The 25,694-nt window shown below is 38.6% G+C and overlaps 1 protein-coding gene across 1 annotated transcript in view; it reads left to right on the top strand.

The window, feature by feature from the left end:
- Positions 1-25,694, top strand: part of LOC135232234 (disintegrin and metalloproteinase domain-containing protein 22-like) — a 184,955-nt gene that overhangs the window by 148,528 nt on the left and 10,733 nt on the right. Inside the window, exon 5 of the mRNA XM_064289962.1 lies at positions 18,170-18,252. Coding sequence (XP_064146032.1) covers positions 18,170-18,252 — 83 coding nt within the window. The remainder of the gene's footprint in view (positions 1-18,169; positions 18,253-25,694) is intronic.

The following is a 25,694-nucleotide window of genomic DNA, read 5'->3' on the forward strand; positions in this document are numbered from 1 at the left end:
TCCCCCAAGACCGTGGATCTCAGCCCTTGGCCCCCTTCACTTGTTCCCTCAAGGTATTTGGACGTGTTTTTAGGAAGCTACTATGGCTTTGCGTTGGTCAAGTTGTGCTGCCTTGCCTTATGTTGTTTGTCGTCTTCCCCTTCACCAAAGTTAACACTTGTCTACTATCTAGTTAGTGATTTCCCCTCCCCTTTTCTTCCTTGTAATCATCAAAGATTGTTTTTTTCTATGTTTAAACTTTTTCTTGGCTTTTACAATTGTAGTCTCATACAATATTTGTCCTTTTGTGATTAACTTATTTCACTCAGCATAATGCTCTCCAGATTTATCCATGTTGTGAGATGTTTTGTGGATTCATCATTGTTCTTTATCACTGTGTACTATTCCATTGTGTATATGTATCATAATTTGTTTATCCATTCATCTGTTGATGGGCAGTTAGATTGTTTCCCTCTTTTGGCTATTGTGAATAATGCTGCTGTGAACATGGATGGGCATGTGCGTATTTGTGTGACAGTTCCTATTTCTCTAGAATATATTCCTAGGAGTGGGATTGCTGTATCTTACGGTATTCCTATTTCTTGCTTTTTAAGGAAGCGGCATATTGTTTTCCAGAGTGATTGTACTATTTTCCATTCCTACGAGTAGTGCATAAGAGTTCCAGTCTTCCCACAACCTCCCCAACACTTGTTGTTTTCTGTTTTTTGGATTAGTGCCAGTAATGTTGAGGTGAGATGGTATCTCAATATAATTTTGATTTATGTTTCTCTAATGGCTCATGATCATGAACATTTCCTCATCTGTTAGCTGCCCAGATGTCTTCTTTGTGAAGTGTCTGCTCATATCCTTTGCCCATTTTTAAAAATTCTATTATTTTTCTTTTTGTTATTGAGGTGTTGAAGTATTCTGTAGCTTTTAGAGATTAGACCCATGTCAAATATGTCATAGCTAAGTTTTTTTTTCCCCCAGTGTGTAGGTTCTCTTTTTACTCTTTTGGAGAAGTCTTTTGATGAGCATAAGTATTTAATTTTTAGGATCTCCCAGTTATCTAGTTTCTCTTCTGGTGTTTGTGCATTGTTAGTTATGTTTTGTGTTATACTTATGCCATGTATGAGGGCCCCTAATGTCCCTATTTTTAGTCCCATGATCTTGATCATTTAGATTTTATATTTAGGTCTTTGGTCATTTTGAGTTAGTTTCTATGTATGGTGTGAGGTATGGGTCCTGTTTCACTTTTTTACAGATGAATATCCAGTTTTGCCAGCACTTTTGTTAAAAAGACTGTCTTTTCCCCATTTAATGAACTTAGGGCCTTTGTCAAAGATCAGCAGACCATAGTTGGGTGAATTCACATCTCAGTTCTCGATTTTGTTCCATTGCTCTATGTGTCTGTCGTTGTACCAGTACCAGGCTGTTCTGACTACCCTGGCTGTATAATACGTCCTGATATCAGGCAGTGTGAGGCCTCCTACTTTGTTCTTTTTATTCATGAGTGCTTTCTCATCTGGGGCCTCTTTGTGTTCCATATAAGTTGGTGATTAGTTTTTCCATCTTGTTAAAGAATGCTGTTGGTATTTGGATTGGATTGCATTATATCTGTAGATCATTTTGAGTAGGATTGACATTTTCACAATGTTGAGTCATCCATGAGCATGGTATGTTTTTCCATTTATGTAGTTTCTTTTTGTTTCTTGCAATAGCATTTTATATTTTTCTTTGTATAGGTCTTTTATGTCCCTAGTAAGATTTATTCCTAAGTATTTTATCTTTTTAGGGGCTATTTGGCACTGGGTTTGGGGTATTATAAATGGTATTGCTTTCCTGATTTCCTTTTCAAAGTTTGCTTTGTTGGTATATAGGAATCAAACTGATGTTTGTATGTTGATCTTAAAAGTATCCTGCTACTCTGCTCAATCTAGTTAAAATAGTTTTTTTTGTGGAATCTTTGGAGTCTTCTATGTATTGGATCAGATCATCTGTGGATAGGGGATAGTTTTTCTTCTTGCTTTCTAATGTGGATGCCCTTTATTTCTTTTTCTTGCCTTATTGCTCTAGCTAGGACTTCCAATACAGTGTTAAATGGGAGTGGTGATAAAGGGCATCCTTGTTCCAGTTCTCATGGGGAATGCTTTCAGTCTCTCTCTGTGGATAATGATTTTGGCTGTCTCTTTTGTATACCCATTGCCATCGAGTTGATTGCGACTCATAGCGACCCTATAGGACAGAGTAACTGCCCTGCAGGTTTTCTAAGGAGTGCCTGGTGGATTTGAACTGCTGACCTTTTGCTTAACAGCCATACCTCTTAACCAGGGTCACCAGGGTCTGTTTTGTGTAGATGTCCTTTATTACGTTGAGGAATTTCCCTTCTAATCCTATTTTATTGAGAGATTTTATTAGTAATGGGTGTTGGGCCTTATCAGATAACTTTTCTGGATTGATTAAGATGGTCATGTGATTCTTTTCTTATATTCTATTTATGTGGTGTATTACACTGATTTTCTAATGGTGAACCATCACTGCATACCTGATATGAATCCCACTTGGTCATGGTGTATTTTTTTTTTTTTATTTATATAATGCTGAATTCTATCGGCTGTAATTTTGTTGAGAACTTTTGCATTATATTAATGAGAAATATTGGTCTGTAATTCTTTTTTTTTTGTGGTATCTTTGCCTGGCTTTGATATCAGGGTTATGCTGGTTTACTAGAATGAATTTGGGAGCTTCTTTTCCTTTCCTGTGCTCTGAAATAGTTTGAGTAGTACTGGTGTGAGCTCTTCTCTGAATGGTTGGTAGAATTCTCCAGTGAAACCACCTGGGCCAAGGTTTTTTCTGGGGGGGAGGGGGTTTTATTACCTCTTCAGTCTCTTCTCTTGTTATGGGTCTGTTAAGATTTTCTATCTTAGCTTGTGTTAGTTTAGGTAGGTAGTGTGTTTCTAGAGATTTGTCTATTTGCTCTAGGTTCTCAATTTTTTTTGCAGTGTCATGGAGCCCTGGTGGTATAGTGATTAAGAGCTTGGCTGCTAACCAAAATGTAGTTTGAATCCACCAGCCACTCCTTGGAAACCCTATGGGGTGGTTCTACTCTGTCCTATAGGGTGGCTATGAGTTGAAATTTACTTACGGCAATGGGTATTCTGTTACGATAAGTAAAAATGGTGTGGGGAAGGTGTCTAACCTCCTTTCTCTGTACCAGGGGGGAGGAAAATCAAGATTGACAGCCTAAGCCTGATTCCTGTGAGGCATACATCAGACATCTCTCCCCTTTCCACCATCTTTATCAATTCTGACACCAGCCAAACCTCTCATGGTACTCTGTACTTCTCTGCTGGGTTTGATAATTCATTGCAATGGCCACACAGAGCTCACAGACCATACTCAGGATTATGGAGTTTATTAGGGAAGTAACAGGTTGCAATTTGGATTCAGGAACACTCAGGATACAGTTCTTCCATCAGGACATCTCCTCCCAGCTATGCTCATGGGGAGGTCTCCTCCTGGCACTGGGCCTCTGCCCTGCTCAGACAGGTGTTACAAATATCTTTCAGCTCTGCCAGTAAGTACCCAGAGGCACCCCACTCCACCAGTAAGGATCAACCCGAAGGCGCTCAGCTCCGGCTTCATGGGTCAGCAAACCTATCTCTACCAAGTGCCTAAAGGCACCCTACTCTGCCAGGGAGCCTGTTGCCGAACAGCACTCGGCTTTCTCATTCCATGGGCTGGGAAGCCCACCACACTGTCTTCTGTCAGTCTCTCCTGTCGCTCTTTGTGTGCCACTGCTTTTTGCTGTCTTCAGTGTTATAGTTCTCTCTCTGTCTCTGTCTCCTGGTTCCAGGAGGGTCTCACTATAAAGATCCCAGGTCCAAAGGATGTGCTCCATACCTGGCTCTCCTTCCTTGGAGGTGGTAGGATCCTTTCTTTTCCCTAGAATTGGCTGTCTTTTAAGCCTAGTGGGATGGCAAAACTGACCAGTCCCCTTAGTGGGCCACAATTACCTTATTTGCACAGTTCCATCCAATCACTTGGGTGGCAGTTTAAGGCCATAGCAAGAAAGGCCATCGCATCGCAGGTCCTTTTTATTTCAGTTGGGTCTGCTGTAATGTCCCCCATCTCATTTCTTAATTGGATTGTCAGCTTCCTCTCCTGTTTTTCTTTTGTCAGTTTGGCAAATGGTTTGTCAATTTTGTTGATCTTTTCTAAGAGCCAACTCTTGGCCTCATTGATTCTTCCTGTTGTTTTTCTGTTCTCTATTTCATTTATTTCTGCTCTGATCTTTATTTCCTTTCTTCTGGTGGCTGTGGGCTTCTTTTGCTGTTGTCTTTCTGCTTATTCAAGTTGTAGGGCTAACACTTTGAATTTGGTCTGTTGTTTTTTATTGATGGTATAAATTTATTATTTGTATAAATTGACCTCTGAACACTGCCTCTGCTGTGTCCCAAAGGTTTTGGTTTAATGTGTTTTCATTCTCATTTAAGTCTAGTTTTTAAAATTCTGTTTGATTTCCTTTATTAAAAAAAAAAAAATATTACCCAGTTGTTTTTAAGCAAGAGGTTATTCAGTTTTCATGTATTTTTTTTCCTTGCTCTTCCTGTTAGTCATTTAAACATCTTTTATTGTTTGTTCTCAATTTTATTTTTTTGTGGTCAGTAAATGTAATGTATATGATATTGATTCTTTGGAAGTTGGTCTGGGATTTAAAAAAAAAATGATAACCTGATTTAAAAAAAGAGGATTTAGAATTATAGAACCATAAGGGACTTTAGAGGTCACCGCTCCAACTGCCTTTTTGATTTTACAGTGAAGTAACAAATAGCAAATGTCTAACCTATGCCTGTGAAAAAGCTTGCTTAAAAAAAAAAAAAAAAAGGGAGACTTCAGTCTTTCATGTTTGGCATCAGTTTTTATCAGGTAAAACCTTAAATACTAATTTGCCTGTCTGAAGGACATTGCTTGAAAAGTTTCCCCTCAGTAAGCCCTTTGCTTGTATTTTAAATAGTCCTGGGCTAACTGAAAATCATCTGTGGAGGGGTGCAGATGATTGCTGAATGCTAGTGTTGAGTTCTTGAATACACAGTGTTTAGGGCCCAGGGTGCAGGTGGGAAGGGACATGCTGCAGTGGATGTTGTGGTAGCTGGAAGCTTTCTGTTTATCCTTCCTCCTCCAAAAATGGAGCAGGTGGGAAGATAATAGAATGGACGTGAAATTAAAGGGGAATAAGTTCATGGCAGAGGTGAAAAAAAAATTTCTTTTTTTCCCTTACTCTAGACTCTCATATAGTTACATTTTCTTTGAAACAATAAGAAAATAAAACAACAAAAATATTTTTTCCAAAATTTATTATTCCTTGAGTCTAGAGTTGCCAAACTTACTTTCTTTTTGTATAACTAACTGCCTTCTTCAAGCCAGTTACCTCCCTTTCTGTTAATATTCAAAGGTCAACTACAGAATAAGGTTTGAGGTAGTACGAATTAAAAAAATTCATATAGAACAACACATTTAAATTTTTGTTATTTGTAAAGAGACACAGCGATGTGGTTTCCTGGAAAGAGTTATAATTTCATGAGTTTGTAATTATATAGTCATTGAATGTGGTCCACATTGATTTCCCACTCTCCCAATTTGGAACTGCATCTCAGAGAACCTGATAAGTACCCCGTTTGCATTACAGTAATTTGTTGCTGAGGAGCATTTTGTGGGAACCTAAAATTTTTTAGCAGTGTAATAAAGACATTTGTTACATTAATGGGCCTGTAATGATTACCTGACATCTGAAAAAAAAAAAATTCTCTCGCTCTTCTCTGGTTAAAAATAAGCAATTTGGGAAACTCTTCTTTGACTTAATAATAGAACTGAAGGTCAGATATACCACATTATTTGTGTAAAAATAATAATGAGAGTTTTAAAATGAAGCTATAGAACACTAGATTGGCTAAAAAAAAAAAAACCCATTAGCATCAGTTGATTCCGACTCATAGCGACCCTATAGGACAGAGTAGAACTTTTCCATAGAGTTTACAAGGAGCATCTAGTGGATTTGAACTGCAGACCTTTTGGTTAGCAGCCGTAGCAGTTAACCACTACACCACCAGGGTTTCCAGCTAAATTGGCTAGCCGTAAGTAATTAAGATATTGTTTTTGCTGGTTGCCATCAAGTGGATTCCAACTCAGGACAACCCCATGCATATCAGAGTAGTACTGTGTTCCATAGGGTTTTTAATGGCTGATTTTTTGGGAGTAGATTGCCAGGCCTTTCTTTGGAGGTGCCTCTAAGTGGGCTTGAACTACCAGCCTTTCAGTTAGCTGCATTAACTATTGTATCACCCAGGGACTCCAGTTAGAATATATGTTAATCTTATTAGATCGTAGACCCTTTCATCTTATAACACTGAGCCAAGCTTCTTAGTGGCAGAATCCCTGGATTATGAATATAAAATTTAGTTATCTATATTCAAAGAGATGAGAAGGCATTTTGACTTTATGATAGCTAATGTAAAAACAATTAGAGCCTGTTACGGAGGTGCCTGAGCTGACTTACAGGTAGAGGGAGACTCAGAATATTCTTTATTTAAATAACACTTGTAAATACTATTTCTCACTATTGAAAGGGAGGGATGAGGACAGGGACGGTAGATTGCTCATGTTGCAGCCAAACGAGAGGAAGTTGGGACCTAGCAGAAATGTGACTCCTGCAGGCCTAGTGCCTGGTGGAGCAGGCTACAGCCATGTAGCCCAAACTTAAGTCACATTGTCCAGCAAGCCTACCAAGACAACTTGTAGTGCAGCCAGTGGGCAACACTGGCCTTTCTGTGAGGAGGTGTTGAATCCTAATCTGGTGGGCAGTGCACACCTGGAAGAACCTAGACTGCACTAGAGTTCAAGGGCAGAAGACTTCAGTTTCTGCAGAGGGGTATTGGCTAGAGCAGAGGTTCTCAAGCATATTGTAATCATCTGGGGAGATTAAAAAATACCCAGGCCGCACCCTGAACCATTCTCATGTAATTGATCTGGGATGGGGCTTGGTATTTCTTTTACGCTTCCCAAGTGTTACTAATGTTCGTCCAGGGTTTGTAGACGATTGTGGCTGACATGAGCCCCAATCTTCAGGGATGAAGGCCCTACAAGGGGAGGACAAGAGCTACAAGTGGGAAGTGTCTGCTCTGGCCCCTTTTAGGGTGACTGAATCATCCTGGCTTGTACATAAGTTCCCTGGATTTAGCACTGAAAGTCGTGCATCTTGGGGAATCCCTTAATCCCAGGCAAACTTGGAGGGTAGACCACTCTTACCCTTTAATCTAGGCCTGTATATGCATCCTGTATGGTATTTTATGACCGGTACCTAAAAGAAGTAGCTCTGCATTTCCTGGCTACCTATACATGGCAGTATTCTTGTATATTCTTATCTCAACTCCTACCTTCCATTTTGTTCCTCATAAAGCCAACTGGAGAATTTGGGAGAACAAGAAAAGGAATGGAGCAGAGCTACGACTTTTTATATCCTTTATTCTTCAGTAAGACTTCGTTCAGGAACAAGTGTAGGATTTCAGTGATCTTAGCTGTTAGGAGCATTGGATTACAGAGGCAGGTATAGTGTAAAGCAGTGTGTTGGAATCACCTGGAGAGCTGGCTCAAACACAGGTGGCTAGGCCACTTCTTCAGAGCTTCTAATGGAGTAAGTCTGGGATGAGCCTTGACAATTTGCATTTCTATCAAGCTGATGCAGATGCTGCTGAGCCAGAAGCCACACTTTGAGATCCACTGGTCTGAAGAGCCTTGAGTGTGCACCAGGCATACCTTGGTGTGATGCAGGGCTTTGAACCAGTTTCTTTAGGTTCAAACCCCTGCTGAGAATTTGCATTTCTTAACAAATTCCTAGGAGATGCTAATGCTGCTGGTTAGGTACCAGTTCTGAGAACCACTATTAGAGCAGTGGTTCTCAAAATTTATTAAACATAAGAATCACCTGGGGATCTTATTAAAGTGTGGATTCTGATTCAGAATATCTGGGGTGGAAATGCAAATTCTCAGCAGGGGTTCCAACCAGAACAAAGCAGTCTGAAACCCTGGTATGAAGCAGCTCTCAGTTTTCTTTTCCTCACTTGCAAAACAAGGAAAACAATATTCACCTCATCAGGCATCAGAAATACTATGTAAATTACCAAGCAGAATGCTCAGATTATAGTCGACACTGGTTCTCTGAAAGATGTCTTTCTGGTCTCTTCTGGTTGGGGATGCTTGGTGTATGGTGTTGGCTGTTTTTAGGTTAATGATTCCAAAGATCATTTACCCACCTGGTGAGCTTTCTGCAACTATAAAAATTTTGGGGACGTAACTCTTCGGAGAGTCTGATCCGGTAGGTCTGAGGTGAGTTGACTTACAAAGCCTACCACAGTGATTCTGATAGTATGGGAACCACTGGTATTGAGGCATATTTCTCTAGGCTTTGAGTTGGTTCTAATTCATAGTGATCCTACCTACAACAGAACAAAACACTGCCCATTCCTACACCATCCTCACAGTTGTTGCTATGTTTGAGCGCATTGTTGCAGCCACTATGCCACTTCATCTCATTGAGGGTCTTCCTTTTTTTTTTTTTTTTGCTAACCCTCTAACTTTATCAAGCATGATATCCTTCTCCAGGGACTGGTCCCTCCAGATAACATGTCCAAAGTATGTGAAACAAAGTCTCACCATCCTTGCTTCCAAGAAGCACTCTGACTGTACTTCTTCCAGACAGATTTGTTTGTTCTTCTAGCAGTCCATGGTATATTCAGTATTCTTCACCAGCACCGTAATTCAAAGGCATCAATTCATCTTTGGTCTTCCTTATTCATTGCCCAACTTTCACATGCATATGAGGTGACTGAAAATACCTTGAATTGGGTCAGGCTGACTGTAGTCCTAAAAGTGACATTTTTGCTTTTTAACGTTTTAAAGAAATTTTTTGGAGCAGATTTGCCCAGTGTATTACGTCATTTGATTTCTTGACTGTTGCTTCCATGGCTGTTGATTGTGGATGCAAGTAAAATGAAATCCTTAACAACTTCAGTATTTTCTCCGTTTAGCATGATGTTGCTTATTGGTCCAGTTGTGAGGATTTTTGTTTTCTTTATGTTGAGGTGTAATCCATACTGAAGGCTGTGGTCTTTGATCTTCATCAGTAAGTGTTCCAAGTCCTCTTCACTTTCGACAAGCAAGGTTGTGTCACCTGCATAATGCAGGTTGTTAACGAGTCTTCCTCTAATCCTGATGCTGTATTCTTCTTCATATAGCCCAGGTTCTCGGATTATTTGCTCAGCGTACAATCTGAATAAGTATAGTGAAAGGATACAGTTCCGACGCACAGCTTTCCTGATTTTAAACAATGTAGTATCCTATTGCTCAGTTCGAGTGACTGCCTCTTGTTCTACGTATAGGCTGTGCATGAGCACAATTAAGCGTTCTGGAATTCCCCTTCTTTGCAGTGGTATCCATAATTTGTTATGATCCACAGAGTCAAATGTTTTTACATAGTAAAACACAGGTAAACATCTTTCTGATATTCTCTGCTTTTAGCCAAGATCCATCTGGTATCAGCAATGATATCCATTGTTCCACATCCTTTTCTGAATTCGATGTGGATTTCTGGCAGTTCTCTGTCAACGTACTGCTGCAACCGCTTTTGAATGATCTTCAGCAAATTTTACTTGTGTATAATATTAATGATATTGTTCAATAATTTCTGCATTCAGTTGGATCACCTTTCTTTGGAATGGGCACAAATAATGGCTCTCTTCCAGTTTGCTGGCCAAGTAGCTGTCTTCCAAATATCTTGACATAGATGAGTGAGCACCTCCAGTGCTGCATCCATTTGTTGAAATACCTCAATTGATATTCTGTGAATTCCTGGAGGCTTGTTTTTCACCAGTGCCTTCAGTACAGCTTGGGCTTCTTCCTTCAGTACCATCAGTTCTTGATCAGATGCTACCTCTTGAACTGGTTGAAAATAGATCAATTTTTTTGGTACAGTCACTGTGCATATTCCTTCTATCATCTTTTGGTGCTTCCTGTGTAGTTATTTTGCCCATAGAATCTTTCAGTAACCTGTGTAGATATTTTGCCCATAGAATCTTTCAGTATTACAACCCTAGGCTTGAATTTTTCCCTCAGTTCTTTCAGCTTTAGAAATGCCAGGCATGTTCTTCCCTTTTGGTTTTCTAACTCAAGGTCTGCACATCTCACTGTAATTACTTGGTCTTCTTGAGCTGCCCTTCGAAATCTTTTGTTCAGCTCTTTTAGTTCATCATTTCTTTCATTACCTTTAGCTAGTCTATGTTCCAGAGCACATTTCAGAGTCTCTCCTGACATCCATTTTGGTTTTTTCTTTCTTTCTTGTCTTTTTAGTGATCCTTTGCTTTCTTCATGTATGATGTCCTTGATATCATCCCACAACTCGTCTGGTCTTTGGTCATTAGTGTTTAATGCATCAGATCTGTTCTTGAGATGGTCTCCAAATCCAGGTGGTATATACTCAAGGTTGTATTTTGGCCCTCGACATCGTAGGAATTCATCAGCTGAAATGAACTTGTATTGGCCATTTTGAATCAGATAATCAGATAGTCTGCTATGCCGGGAATGACATATTGAAGAGGAATGGTGTCACATTCATCATCAAAAAACATTTCAACATCTATCCTGAAGTACAATGCTGTCAATGATAGGATAATATGCATACACCTACAAGGAAGTCCAGTTAATACAACTGTTATTCAAATTTACACACCAACTGCTAATGCCAGAGATGAGGAAATTGGAGATTTTTACTAACTTCTGCAGTCTGAAATTGATCAAACATGCGATCAAGATGCATGATTGGAATGCAAAAGTTGGAAACAAAGAAGGACCTGTAATTGGAAAATACAGTCTTGGTGATAGAAATGATGCCAGAGATCGCATGATAGAATTTTGCAAGACCAATTACTCATTCATTGCAAATACCTTTTTTCAATAACATAAATGATGCCTATACCACCCAGTCCAGAACCCACAGCCGATGAAGAACACAGAAATAAAATTAACTACATCTGTGGAAAGAGATGACGGAAAAGTTCAATATCATCAGCCAGAATAAGGAAAGGAGCCAACTGCGGAATAGACCATCTAGTTGTTCATTGATGAGTTGAAGAGAGACTATAAAATTCCTAATTCAGTAAATATTGCCTGGCTGCACCCCTCTCTTATTTATATAGCAGTTTTTTTCTGTGTACTTTTGTTATCTTATGGAATCCCTTGCCCGTCCTTGGCGGTAGCTTGGGTAGATATTATCCAGTTGTATTGATGAGGAACCTGAGATTCAGGGATACACTTACACTTGGGGACATGACGATGGAGCAGGCATGAATGCTGCTCTGATAGGAGACTATAGTCTACGGTTGGAGTAAGACAGGTACAGGAATGCAAGTAGAAAGACATGTGGTACATATATGGAAGTTTGGAGAAGGGAGAGGTTAGTGGGAAGTAATTTGTGAGGAGGAGGGAATCTTGCAAAGCTTTTTGAGGAGGTGACCCTGGCCCATCTTGGAACTCACAGTGTTGTAGAGCTTCCTTTGAGGGTCTACATATAGAGCAAATGACAGTGGCCTCAATGCTGTACTCCAATTGGTCCTTTTTATTGGTTTTTCATGGTTTTATAACTCAGGCTATGTAAATTTCTTTGTGTTGTCATGCTGTCATATTTACAATAAATCTTAACTTTCTTTTAAAATCTTGCTGACTGTTTAATAAAAAATATATTATGGGTCTTTGAATTTTATAAAAAAATGATTATTTTTACTTCCCTAAAATAAAAATCGTAATAACTTTTTTTTTTTTAACTGGAAAGATAAACCAATAAATAGACATATGAACTGTCTTATACTCATTTTTATAGGGGTGGGTTTTTTTTTTAAACTAATTAGCTAAGAATAAACATATGTATTATTATGACTTATTAAATCAAGGAGTCAGAAGAAAGTTTTAAGGACAGTGGATTTATTTTTGAAACAAAGGAATAAAGCTCTATGACTGGCTGCCAAATAAAGGGCCCAACTCTATTAGGAGGTGCTGGCTTTTCTCTTTTCCTGCAACATCTGTCTCAGATTATTATATATAATACCTAGTCCTATAAGGCAGTCTCAAAAATCATATGAAGATTTGGTGAACTTTTATCACTGATAAGATTTGAGACAGTTGGTTTAAGTTAGTGATTTTTATTGAAATATGTAATTTTTTAATAAAATGTAGTTTATTATTTTCAAATACAGTACAAATTTAAACAGATATAAGTGCAAAGAAATACAATTACATTTGTTCTTCTAAATACCTATTAAAATTTAAAATGTACCTATGTTTTGACCTACCAGGTCCATGTCTAGTAACTTCTTCTACATTTGTACTGACAGAAGTGCACAAAAATATATGAAAGAATGTTTGTTGCAACATAGTTTGTGACACCCCCCAGCCCCTCCTCAAAAAAAAAACTGGAGATGATCTAAAAGCCCACGAGTACAGCACTTTTATTGTTATTGTATTTTGGATGAAGGTTTACAGAGCAAAGTAGTTTCTCATTAAAATACACATATTGTTTTGTGACATTGGTTACCACCCCCACAACATGTCAACACTTTCCCCTTCTTGACCTTGAGTTCCCCATTACCAGCTTTCCTGTCCTCTCCTGCCTTCTCATCCTTGCTTCTGGGCTGGTGTGCCCATTTAGTCTCATTTTATTTTATGGGCCTGTCTAATTTTTGGCTGAAGGGTGAACCTCAGGAGTTACTTCATTACTGAGCTAAAAGGGTGTCTGGGGGCCATACTCTTGGGGTTTCTCCAGTCTCTTGTCAGACCAGTAAGTCTGGTCTTTTTTTTGTGTGATTTAGAATTTTGTTCTACATTTTTTTCCAGCTCTGTCTAGGACCTTGTATTGTGATTCCTGTCAGAGCAGGGACTTATTTCTCTCAGTATAATGCCCTTCAGATTCATCCATGTTTTGAGATGTTTCCCAGATTCATCATTGTTTTTTGTCATTGCATAGTATGCCATTGTGTGTATGTACCATAGTTTGTTTATCCACTTATCTGTTGATGAACGCTTAGGTTCTTTCCATCTTTTTGCTATTATGAGAATAATGCTGCAGTGAACATGGGTGTGCATATGTCTATTCATGTGATGGTTCTTATTTCTTCAGAATATATTCCTAGGAGTGGGATTGCTGGATCATATGTTATTTTTATTTCTAGCTTTTTAAGGAAACTCCATATCGTTTTTCAAAATGGTTATACCATTTTCCATTCCCACCAGCAGTGTGTAAGAGTTCCAGTCTCCCAGCAACCTCTCCAACACTTATTATTTTCTGTTTTTTTGATTCATGCTAGTAATGTCAGGGTGAGATGGTATCTCATTGTGGTTTTGATCTGCTTTTCTGTAATGGCTAGTGATTGCGAGCATTTCCTCAGGGGTCTGTTAGCTGCCCAGACAGATGTCTTCTTTGATGAAGTGTCTGTCCATATCCTTTGCCCATTTTTAATTGGATTATTTGTCTTTTTTTTGTAGAGGTGTTGGAGTTTCCTGTAGATTTTAGAGATTAGACCTTTGGCAGACTTGTCATAGTCAAATTTTTTTTCCCAGTCTGCAGGTTCTCTTTTTAACTTTCTTGATAAAGTCTTTTGATAAGCATAAGTGTTTAATTTTCAGATGATTCCAGTTGTCTAGCTTATCTTCTGCTGTTGGTGTATTGTTAGTTATGGTTTGTATCCTGTTTATGCCCTGTATTTAAATTTTTTTTTTTTTTTATTAGGGCCTCTAGCATTGACTCTCTTTTTCCTTCCATGATCTTTATTGTTTTTGGTTTTATATTTAGGTATTTGTTCCATTTTGAATTAGTTTTTGTGTATGGTGTGAGTTGTGGGTCCTGTTTCATTTTTTTGTAGATGGACATCAATTTTGCCAGCACCATTTGTTAGAGAGACTGTCTTTTCCCCATTTGATGGACTTCGGGCCTTTGTTGGAAGATCAGATTAGTGTAGGTGGGTGGATTTACATCTGGGTTTTCAGTTATGTTCCATTGGTCAATGTATCTGTCCTTGTACCAGTACCAGGCTGTTTTGACTACTGTAGCTGTGTAGTAGGTTCTGAGGTCAGGGAGTGTGAGTCCTCCTACTTTATTCTTCTTCAGTAGTGCTTTACTTATCTGAGGCCTCTTCCCTTTCCATTTAAAGCTAATGATTAGTTTTTCCATCTCTTTAAAGAATGCTCTTGGTATCTGGATTGGGCTTGCATTCTATTTGTAGATTGCTTTGGGTAGAATTCACATTTTCACATGTGGAGTCTACCTATCCATGAGCATGGTATGTTTTTCCATTTTTGTAGGTCTCTTTTGGTTTCTTGCAGTAGTGTTTTTAGTTTTCCTTGTATAGGTCTTTTACATCCCTGGTTAGATTTATTCTTAAGCATTTAAGAATAAGGACTATTATAAATGGTTTTGTTTTCCTCATTTTCTTTTTGTAGTTCTGTTTATTGGTGTTTAGGAATCCAACTGATTTTTGTATGTTTACCTTGTATCCTGCTACTCTGCTGAATCCTTCTATTAGTTGTAGTTTTTTCATGGAGTTTTTTTGGGTTTTCTATGTATAGTATTATATCGTCCACAAATAGGAACAGTTTTACTTCTTCCTTACCAGTTTGGATCTCCTTTATTTGTTTTTCTTTCTTTATTGCTCTAGCTAGGACATCTAGCACAGCGTTAAATAGGAGTGATGATAAAGGGCAACCTTGTCTTGTTTAGTACAGGACATTTTTAAGTGAATTGTGGTTCGTACCTATAGTAGAGTGTTATGCCATCATTGAAAGAATGAGATATTGACATAGGTGCCCCACTTACCTTAAGGAAAAAAAATCAAGTAGCAGAACAGTGTACATAGTGTAAAACCATTGTGTACCAAAAATTATATCTGTGTATTTATGTATATACACATTTACTTGGATATACATAGACTATTCCTGACAGGATACACAAAATTTGTTAAAAATGCCTACCTTTTGGGAGGCAACTACAGCCTTAATAGAGTGTGTAAGGATAGTATTTTTACTTTTTATCACGTATGCTCTGAATTCTTCGAATTTTCACTGTAAGCATGTGTTAATTTTTTTTTAAATGGTAAAAAGAAACTAATTACAAAGTGGAAGGAAAATGTATTAGATTTACTTTAATTTATGATAGAATTATATAAGTTAAGGCAGCCCTTTAATGTGAAAGCTTTCATCCTGGATTAAGAAATTTTTTCCAGGAATATTAAAGAAAAAAGTCAGTGTGTTAGTTCTTAGTTTAAATAATTATTGATACAAGGTAAAGAATCCCTGGAAAACACCATAATGCAAAATTAATTTCTGCTGTTATTTAGAAGAATTACAAATATCACTAGTTGATAGCCTCAAATTTTTAATTATATTAGTCCAAATTGAGAAGATTTTTTTTCCTGGTGTTTATGCTTCTCTTGAAGTGTCATGGAAACATTTGATAGTGATTCAGCCATGTCGAGCTCCTCACTTCATTTGCAGTGTTAGGCTTTTACACAGATTGAGTCCCGACCATATGCTGTTTTGGGACTGAACGCTGTTTTTCAGAATGAGAAATTAGTGAAAGATTTTTTTCTATTACCTAATCATCTGTTTACCTCTGTCTGAATATAATGGAGGGTTGTCTTTAAAAATGAATTCTTTGTTCTTTTTATGATTTAATATTATGTGGCTCCAGAATTGATACCTTAACGAAAACTTTTTTATTTAGAAAACATTTCCTGTATGAGAATGGTTCAAACTATACCACTTTTGTTCACTGACATATTTCCTCTGCACACAATATGTTGTCAACTTCTATTGTTCCCTCTACTGATACCATAATTCTTGTGACTATCCTCTTTGTTTCTGTTTCTCTTTTTACACTATCTTTATGTCTGCTGTTCACTGTGAGTCTTAGACCTCTGAGAGACAAGTTCCAACTGGGTTATTTAGTCATTGTCTGACACAGGGAAACATTTTTAGACGGAGATATCTCTCTATCTAAGTCACCTCATTGGCTATTGGCCTTTAGTTTCTAGCCAATAAAATAGCTAGGGCGTTGATTCTTGGTCAATCAGATATGAGTAGGAAATCAAGGTCATTTGAAACATAACAGCAACCTCTCATGCACTTAGAATCTAATATTAGGAGTAATTCCTTAGTCCAGTAGTCCAACAGAGGATATTTTAACCTTCTTTTAAATTTACCACCAGCCCTATTAAAGAAACAAACAAGCAAAAAATAAAACTAGGGGAAAGCTTAGATTTGCATTGCATAATCCACAGCTTCTAGGGATATGGACATAGGCTTTGTGTTCACATGCAGTTTGCATCCCTACTTGGCAACTTCCCAGGTAGACAGCCTTGGTCCCCAGAGATTATGTTCTCTTATGTATAATAGGAATAATAATATTTCTTTGTAGAGCTGTTGTGAGGACTTGGTTTGATTGTGTGTATTTATTGAGTAAAACAATTATTGACACACAGTAATTGTAATAGTAGCAAACATTTATTACGCAACAAGTGCCAAATGTTATTCTAATGCTTTGTGCATATTAGCTCATTTAATCCTCATAACCCTACCCACCCAACCCAGTGCATAACCCTACAAGATTATTATACCCATTTGAGAGAGAAAACTGAGACACGGAGGTTAAATGATTTGCCTGAGATCACACAGTTAGCAAGTGGAATAACCAGTAGCTCGTGTTGTTAACATCTACACTACACTGACCCTCACCATGAAGTCGGTGCCTCGCTTCCTAGTGCCCAACTTTGTTTCTGCTCCCAACTCCCTTTGGCCTTCTGGGCTCCATCCCACTTCAGACCTCGATGTAAAGTACCACCCTAACTTGTCCTCTATCAAATCCAACCACAGCCATCAATATATGATGCTCAGTGACACTCCTGGGAATTCAGAGGTGCCTTGGTGTCAAGTATTGCATTGTGTACCATCTTACCTGCTCTCCACCCACTCTCCAAAGCTGAGATTCACCACATCCTTCTCATTATCTCATGAGGAACAGCAGGCTCAGGACTGACTCTCTTCTTTGGAAAATGTGGTTAGCCTTGTTACATCATTATGTCTTCCTCTTCTCACTCCTCTACTTGTCAAGCACTGAACAGTGAGTAAAGTTGGTTCCCTACACCCATTCTGTCAGTCCTTTCTGTTTCACTCATTTATATCTCAGTGAGTGAATATAATTACCAGCTTTCAGCTGCTGAAGAAATAGGAAATTAGCAAGGGAATGGGTAAAGGTCATTCAGAGCAGTGCTTCTTAAATTAATGTGCATGGGAATCACCTAGGGGTTTGTTAAAATGCAGTTTCTGACTCAGTAGGTCTGGGATGAGGCTGGAGATTCTGAATGTCCAGAAGCTCCTGGTAGTGTCAGTGTTCTTGCTCTGCAGACCATACTGTGACTAGCAAGCGTTTAAATACTGAAGAATACATAGATGTTTTATAGGCACGCTTAATCCAAAGAAATGACTCTTTGTTAATGGAATTTAGTTAACGTGACTGGCTGCTGGAAAAAACTGCACAATTTCAAACCCTACCCCTAGATTCTGCTTACCAGTAACTCCGTTTCTGATCTGGGAAAAGAATAGTATAAACTTACCTGTCTGGCAGTCAAGTTTTGACATCAGCAGTGTAAAACAGGCATTTTCCTCCATCTGTTTAACTTCAGGTGACTTTCCGATGATTTGTATTCATTTTTACTTAGTTTCATGTGAAAGAGTATTATTGCCTTGATGCCACTCAAAGTTGAGTCACACATGACTAGGGAAATAGATGATTACACTCACCTGGGTGCAAGGGCCACACGTGTATTTCAATATCTGTTTCTTTTCTCCTTTAAAATCATCTACATAAAAGGAAACTCAAGTCAACTTTTATTTCCCTGCCTTTTGATTTGGAGTCGGCTCACTAGAAGAGTTTATGAATAATTCTGTTTGAAATGGTTTAATAATGCTAATGTGTGAATAATGAAGTATTATACAGAGCTTTACGTGCAGAAATGCAGTGTGGGCAGAAACCTATGAAATGATGTGTCTGATTCTCCTTGTGATGGCAAAGGTTTATGTTCTCTATTTCCATTTTCAGGGAGGGGAACACTGCTACTACCAGGGCCGGATCCGAGGAAACCCAGCTTCATTTGTTGCATTGTCAACATGCCACGGACTTCAGTAAGTGTTCAAAATGCTCTTCATTTCATTCTTTCAGTGACTATTTTCTTTATTTTTAATGCACTGTAATTGAAATCCATATTTTATGTCAAGAAATAATTTTAAATCACTGGTGGGTCTGATTTTTCTTTTTTCCATTTTCAGTGGCTTATAAACCAGGCAGATTTTTAAATTAGAATTGCAGAAACCAGGAGCTTTGGAATTATGACACTCTTATCTTTTTTTTTTTATAGTGATATGTGAAGTTTTTTTTTTTTTTTCCAAGTTTCATCCAAGGTCATACCGTGTGGTTTGGAAAACTTTAGCTTCTGTTTTGGTGGGTGTTTAGTTCTTTGTTACTAGTTCTACCCTTCCTCCTAGATGTTAGTTTTTCTCTTTTCTTGGAATGATAGAAATTTCAATAGATTGAAACTTTAAGCTCCTTGCCTAAAGAGAAAATGTTGCCAGGTCACCTCCAGAGCTCATGTGTTTCAGCTCTCTCTTCAGCCAAAATCATACCTAATCCACAGCAAACTTGGGGGAGGATCCATTCTGTTCCGAAATCTCCAAGGAATGGAGTTCTTCATCCTTCCTTGGGGCTTTGCTTCCTTTCTCATAAACTTCACTATCAAAGAATGCTTGCAGATGTTTGTCACAGAAATACATCTTTCTACTGCCTCTGTCCTATCGACCATGGTGATAAACAGGTGGTCATCTCTTAATCTGTTTTGTACTGCTTAAAAAACTCCTGTGTCATTCCTCAGCATCCTATTTAGACTAAGTCATCTGTGTTCCTTCTTGATTGTTTTACAGAATAAGCCAGCATTTTAATGTACTTTTGTTACATCTTTGTTTGGTGACTTTAATATACTTCCTTTCTGCTAACAAGTTAGAGATGTGTTTTTTTTGTCTAGCAAGCAGTTATGGAGTGCCTGCTGTGTGCCAGCCACTAGGAATATAAGATGCTTAAACATGAGCCCTACTCTCAAGGAGCTCACAGTCTAGTGGGGGGACCAAACCTAGCCCAAGGAGTGTAATCAGTACTGCATTTATGTGAGAGAGACTTAAAAAGCTGGGGAAAAAATGCAAGCTGAGTGTGGGCAGTGAAGAATGAGGTAGAACTTGAGAGCTCCAGAGAAATGCCACCTGAAGAAGGTGGAGCAGGCCCCTGAACAGGCTTCAATGGAATCTTCCAGCGGAAGGTAGTTAGACTGACAGAACTTAAAGAAATCAAGGAAATAGACCTAATGGAGAAGGCTAGAAAACGGCTAAAACGGCTAGCCTGCCTAAATTACATCTTCTGGTCAGGCCGTGGCAGTAGGTAGGTGAGAGAGGCAAAAAGCCAAGGTAAGAGGACCAGTTAAATGGCTAGAAAAGGAAGGGCGTGTTCCATTTGCTTGTTGTTTCTTCTAAAAGACCATTTTAGTCTAAATTATTTGAATAAAGAGATTGTTAAAAACGTTTAATCCATGCTTAGTATTTGGGACCCTTGGTTTTCTAACTTGGAAAAAGAAACGTCGAAGTTATTTTCAGCAGTGATGTTGTTATATCTGATCTCACACCAGCACAATTGTCAGCTTGGGATAGTGCAGTTGGCCTGTGGACGTTTGTGGCAGCAAATGTATAACGTAGGGGAAAGCTGGTATTAAGAAAAAAAAAAAAAAATTATTTTTTACTCTCTTTGGGTTGTGACTCAATCCAAACTAGCAGTGTGAGGAACTTGCTCAGTGTTTGTTCGAATTTACCTTTATTTACCCAAACGGATACAATATTGTAATATCCAAGAGAAGATATTGCTGCCGTCTAAGGGTTTTTTTTCTTAAGGGTTCTAATAATTCATGGACCTGGGAACCCAAGACCAACACATTGCTGCTAATTCTGCAGTAGTCATTTAAATGAGAATGGAAAGATAACTTCAAGGAAATTTTATAGTGACTAGATCAGGAGTAGAACCCAGAATCTTGCCTCAGTTGTTTTGATTAAGTAACCTTTACTTCTAACCTTTCATTTAAAACTAAATAAAAAGACTGAGTGTGTCTAGGAATACTGGAAGGATGTGTACTGGTGCGTTTGGGCGTTCTCAGGCTTTTATGAGCATGTTGGATAAATACACTCTTTATCTTTTTGTTATTTATTAATTGTACTTTCCCATCTTGATTTTTACCTTCTAAATTGTTAAACATTGCAATTTCTTTTGGGGGGGAGGGAGCATATTACTTATGTCGTCTTAATTGCAGCAATTTACGTATGAGGTATTTTATTTTAACCATGACTTATCTTTTATAAATAACCAAGTACATACTGAGATTTTTCATTTTTTGATTTACTGAATTCAAAGAACATAAAAGAGAAAATAATCAGGTTCGTACGTATTTTCCATAAAGAACCTGCAAAGGTACGTTTTTCAATTACGAAGGCCCGATAAGCAGTATTTCAGTGCTGGTGCAGCAGCTATGTTTGATATTATGACAAAATCCTGTAACTATGGGAACCTTAAAGAGTGTAATGAAGTGTGAGTTTATTGCCCCCTTGTGGCAACTTGTAAGAAGGGCTCTTTTCTTTCAAAAATCTGTTTTGATGTAGTCATTTCTATTTTAGCTCACTTGGCCTGTAGTACATGGCTTGGTCCTAGATATAGGTTGTTCAAGTATATACCGTATTCTGGACTATACTTACTGGAATTTATATAAAAAGGCATCAGACCTCAAACAAAGCAAATAAAACACATGTACTTCTTAATTCTTAAGGACTCATTAATGGCATATTATTTCATAAGGAACCAGAGTTTTCTAGGTATAGATAATGTCAGAATCTGCTTTCTTGATACAGTGTATCTTAATGTTTAAACCCAATAAAAATAACAAATTTCTCATTGAACACTAGCCTAATGCAAGGGCAAATACGCACAGGACTATTTAAACAAAATAAACTCTGTGCTACTTAATCAGTGTTGCCGTGAGAACTTTGACAAAGGGTGATGGTTTTATACAATTTTCTGGGTGGATCTGGCTAGCTCTCTGCAGGGGTAGAGAGAGTGTTCACTTCTATATTTGGTCTACTGTTTTGAAACGGCTCCCTGCTCCAACTCCTTAGGCATGTATTGTCAGTGATATCTTACAAACTGCATCTGTTTATCTTTAAATTATATATGCAGTGTGATCCAAATCCAGAAAGTGTACTTTTGGTTGGAAACTGTGCAGATGTGAGGATAGCAGTCCCAAGGATATATAAAAGTTGAGGACATGTGGAAGATGTTAGAGCAAGAATGAAGGAATTTGGATAGAGGCAGAGCTTGAGGCCATCATAATTATAGCTCAGAGTAACCAACCAATTTCACTAAGGCATCAGTGAAAGCCAAATATCATTTTACATTTAGCAGCTTTAGTGTCATACAATAATTTCCACCTAAAACTTGAAAAATGACTGCAGAAGTTGGGCCACAACATTCCCCTCCTCCCGCCCCCTGCCCTGATCCTGAGAAAGAAGACAAGTTGCTTTAGCATCATAGGAGCTGATCTCATAAGAAGGGCCATGTTCTCCTGAAAGGGGTGACTCTCAGAATCTGTGAGTGGGAGTGGAGAAAAATCCTCCAGATATTTCCTGGATGGCTGACAGCCATCTTCAGCCTAATAGGCCCAAAACGGAATTCTTGCTTTGCACCCTGCTCCCAGCACCCGCCCTGCTATGCTTGTCCTGCACCCGTTTCCATCTTGTCGTTATTGTCAGGTGCCATTGAGTCAGTTCTGACTCATATAGCGACCCTATACAGAATAGAACGAAGCACTGCCTGGTCGGTCTGTGCCATCCTCACGATTGTTCAGCCACTGTGTCAAATCATCTTGTCCAGGGCCGCCTTCTTTTTTGCTGGCCTCTGCTTTATCAAGCATGATGTCCTTCTCCAGGGACCAGTCCCTCCTGATAACAAGTCCAAAGTATGTGAGATGAAGTCTCACCATCCTTGCTTCTAAGGAGCGTTCTGGTTGTACTTCTTCCAAGACAGATTTGCTTGTTCTACTGGCAGCCTAAGATATATCCAATGCTCTTTGCCAGTGGGGAACCCTGGTGGCGTAGTGCTTAAGAGCTATGGGTGCTGACCAAAAGTTTGGAGTTCAAACCCACCAGGTGCTCCCTGGAAACTCTATGGGGCAGTTCTACTCTGTCCTATAGGGTGGCTATGAGTTGGAATCAACTCGACGGCAGTGGGTTTGGGTTCTTTGCCAATGTCCTAATTTAAATGTATCAATTCTTCTTCAGTTTTCCTTATTCATTGTCCAGCTTTCCCATGCATATGAGATGATTGAAAGCACCGTGGCTTGGGTCAGGGACATCTTAGTCCTCAAAGTGACATCTTTGCTTTTTTTAAAAACACTTCTCAACAGATTTACTGAATGCAATGCATTATTTGATTTCTTGACTGCTGCTTCCATGGGCATTGAATGTGGATCCAAGGAAAATGAAATCCTTGACAACTTTAATCCGTTCTGTGTTTATTGTGAAGTTGCTTATTGGTCCAGTTGTGAGGATTTTTGTTTTCTTTATGTTGCGGTGTAATCCATACTGAAGGCTGTAGTCTTTGATCTTCATCAGTGGGTGCTTCAAGCCCTCTTCACTTTCAGCAAGCAAGGTTGTGTCATCTGCACAGGTTAATGAGTCTTCCTCCAATCCTGATACTGCGTTCTTCTTCATATAGTGCAGCTTCTCAGAGTATTTGCTCAACATACAGATTGAATAATTTTGGTGAAAGGATGCATTTTTCCTGATTTGAAACCTGCAGTATTCTCTTATTCTGTTCAAAAGACTGCCTCTTGGTCAATGTACAGGTTCCACGTGAGCACAATTAAGTGTTCTGGAATTCTCATTCTTCCCAATGTTATCTATAGTTTGTTATGATCCACACAGTTGAATGCCTTTGTGTAGTCAATAAAACACAGTTAATATCTTTCTGGTATTCTCTGCTTTTAGCCAAGATCCATCTGACATCAGCAATGATATCCCTCATTCCACATCCTCTTCTGAATCCAGCTTGAATTTCTAGCAGTTCCCTGTCGATGTACTGCTGTAACCATTTTTGAGCTATCTTCAGCAAAATTTTACCTGCCTGTGATATTGTTTAATAATTTTCACATTCTGTTAGATCACCTTTCTTTGGAATGGGCGTAAATATGCATCCCCTGCAATTGGTTGGCCAGGTATCTGTCTTCTAAATTTCTTGGCATAGACGAGTGAGCGTTTCTAGCGTTGCATGCATTTGTTGAAGCATCTCCGGTAGTATTTCATCAATTTCTGGAGCCTTGTTTTTAGCCAGTGCCTTCAGTGCAGGTTAAACTTCTTCCTTCAGCACCATTGGTTCCTGATCACATGATGCTTCCGGAAATGGCTGGATGTTGACTAATTCTTGTTGGTTCAGTGACCCTGTGTATTTCTTTTATGTTCTTTTGATGCTTCCTATATTGTTCAATATTTTGCCCATAACCAAACCGAAAACCACTGCCATCCAGTTGATTCCAATTCATAGCGACCCTATAGGACAGAGTAGAATTTTGCCCATAGACTCCTTCAATATTGCAACTCTAGGCTTAAATATTTTTTCTTTAGTTCTTTCAGCTTGAGAAATTATGAACGTGTTCTCCCCTTTTGATTTTCTAACTCCAGGTCTTTACACATTTCATTTTAATACTCTGTCTTCTTGGGCCACCCTTTGAAGTCTTCTGTTAGCTCTTTTACTTCATCATGTCTTCCATTCATTTTAGCTACTCTGTGTTCAAGAGCAAGCTTGTAAGTCTCTTCTGACATGCATTTAGGTCTCTTCTTTTTTCTTGTCTTCTTAATGACCTTTTGCTTTCTTCATGGATGATGTCGTTGATGTCATCTCATAACTTGTCTGGTCTTCAGTCATTAGTGTTCAGTGCATCAAACCTGTTCTTTAAATGGTTTCTTAATTCAGGTGAAATACACTCAAGGTCGTACTTAGGATTTCATGGACTTGTTTTAATTTTCTTTAGCTTAATTTGAAATTTCATAAAAGTAGTCGATGTTCTGTTTTGCAGTTGGTTCCTGGCATTGTCCTGACTGATGATATTGATTGAACTTCTCCATCATGTCTTTCCACAGATATAGTCAGTTTGATTTCTGTGTATTCCATTTGGTGAGGTCCATGTTTATGGTCACCATTGATGTTGTTAAAGAAAAGTATTTCCAGTGGATAGGTCATTGGTCTTGCAAAATTCTATCATGGGATCTCCAGCATCGTTTCTGTCACCAAGGCCATATTTTCTAACTACTGATCCCTCTTCCTTGTTTCCAACTTTCGCATTCCAATCACCAGTAATTATCAATGCATCTTAATTGCTTGTTTGATCAATTATAGACTGCAGAAGTTGGTAAAAATCTTCTATTTTTTCACCTGTGGCATTAGTGGTTGGTGCATAAATTTGAATAATAGTCGTATTAACTGGTCTTCCTTGTAGGTGTATGGATATTATCCTATCACTGACAGCGTTGTACTTCAGGATTGATCTTTAATTTGTCATTCCTGGTATAGAGGATCATAAGATCATTATATTCAAAATGGCCAATACCAGTCCATTTCAGCTCACTGATGCCTGGCATGTCTATCTTCAAGCATTCTGTTTCATTTTGACAACTTCCAGTTTTCCTAGATTCATACTTTGTACTTTCCACATTCCCATTATTAATGGATGTTTGCAGGTATTTCCTCTAATTTTGAGTCATGCTATGTCAGGTCCTGAAAGCTTTACACCACCCACGTCATTAAGGTCAACTCTACATTGAGGAGGCAGCTCTTCCCTAGTCGTATTTTGAGTGCCTTCCAACCTGAGGGGCTTGTCTATCAGCGCTATTATCAGGCAGCATTTTTCTGCTATTTGTAAGGTTTTCACTGGCCAGTTTTCTTAGAAGTAGATCACTAGGTTCTTTTCCTTGTCCTAGTCTGGAAGCTCCATTGAAACCTGTCCACCATGCATGACCCTGCTGGTATTTGAAATATACGCTGGTAGCGTAGCTTCCAGCATCACAGCAACACACAAGCCAGCACAGTGGCTCCTATCTTATTAAATCTTCCATCTTATTAAGTGGCAACTTCATCCTTCTAATTGCTCAGATTAAAACCTTGGATTTATCTCTGACTCTTTCTTGCACACTCCCTTTCTAGTCTGTCAACAAACCTTAATGATTCTGCTTTCAAAATATACTCATGATTTGGCCAGTTCTCATCAACTTTACCATTAACACCGTGATCTAAGCCACCATCTTCTTTCACGTGCTGTCGGAGAAAGATGATTATAATACAGCACCTGTGCAATCATTTTGAACTTAAGGGAGAGTGTGTTCCCCCCTTTGATTAGAACTCTGCAGTGGCTCCTCATTTCAGAATAAAAGCCAAGGGACCATATACTATTGCCTTGCTATTCAGCTGACCTCCCTCCATCACCCTCGTCTACTCT

The sequence above is a fragment of the Loxodonta africana genome, chromosome 8 (assembly GCF_030014295.1).
Source record: "Loxodonta africana isolate mLoxAfr1 chromosome 8, mLoxAfr1.hap2, whole genome shotgun sequence".
NCBI lineage: Eukaryota > Metazoa > Chordata > Mammalia > Proboscidea > Elephantidae > Loxodonta > Loxodonta africana.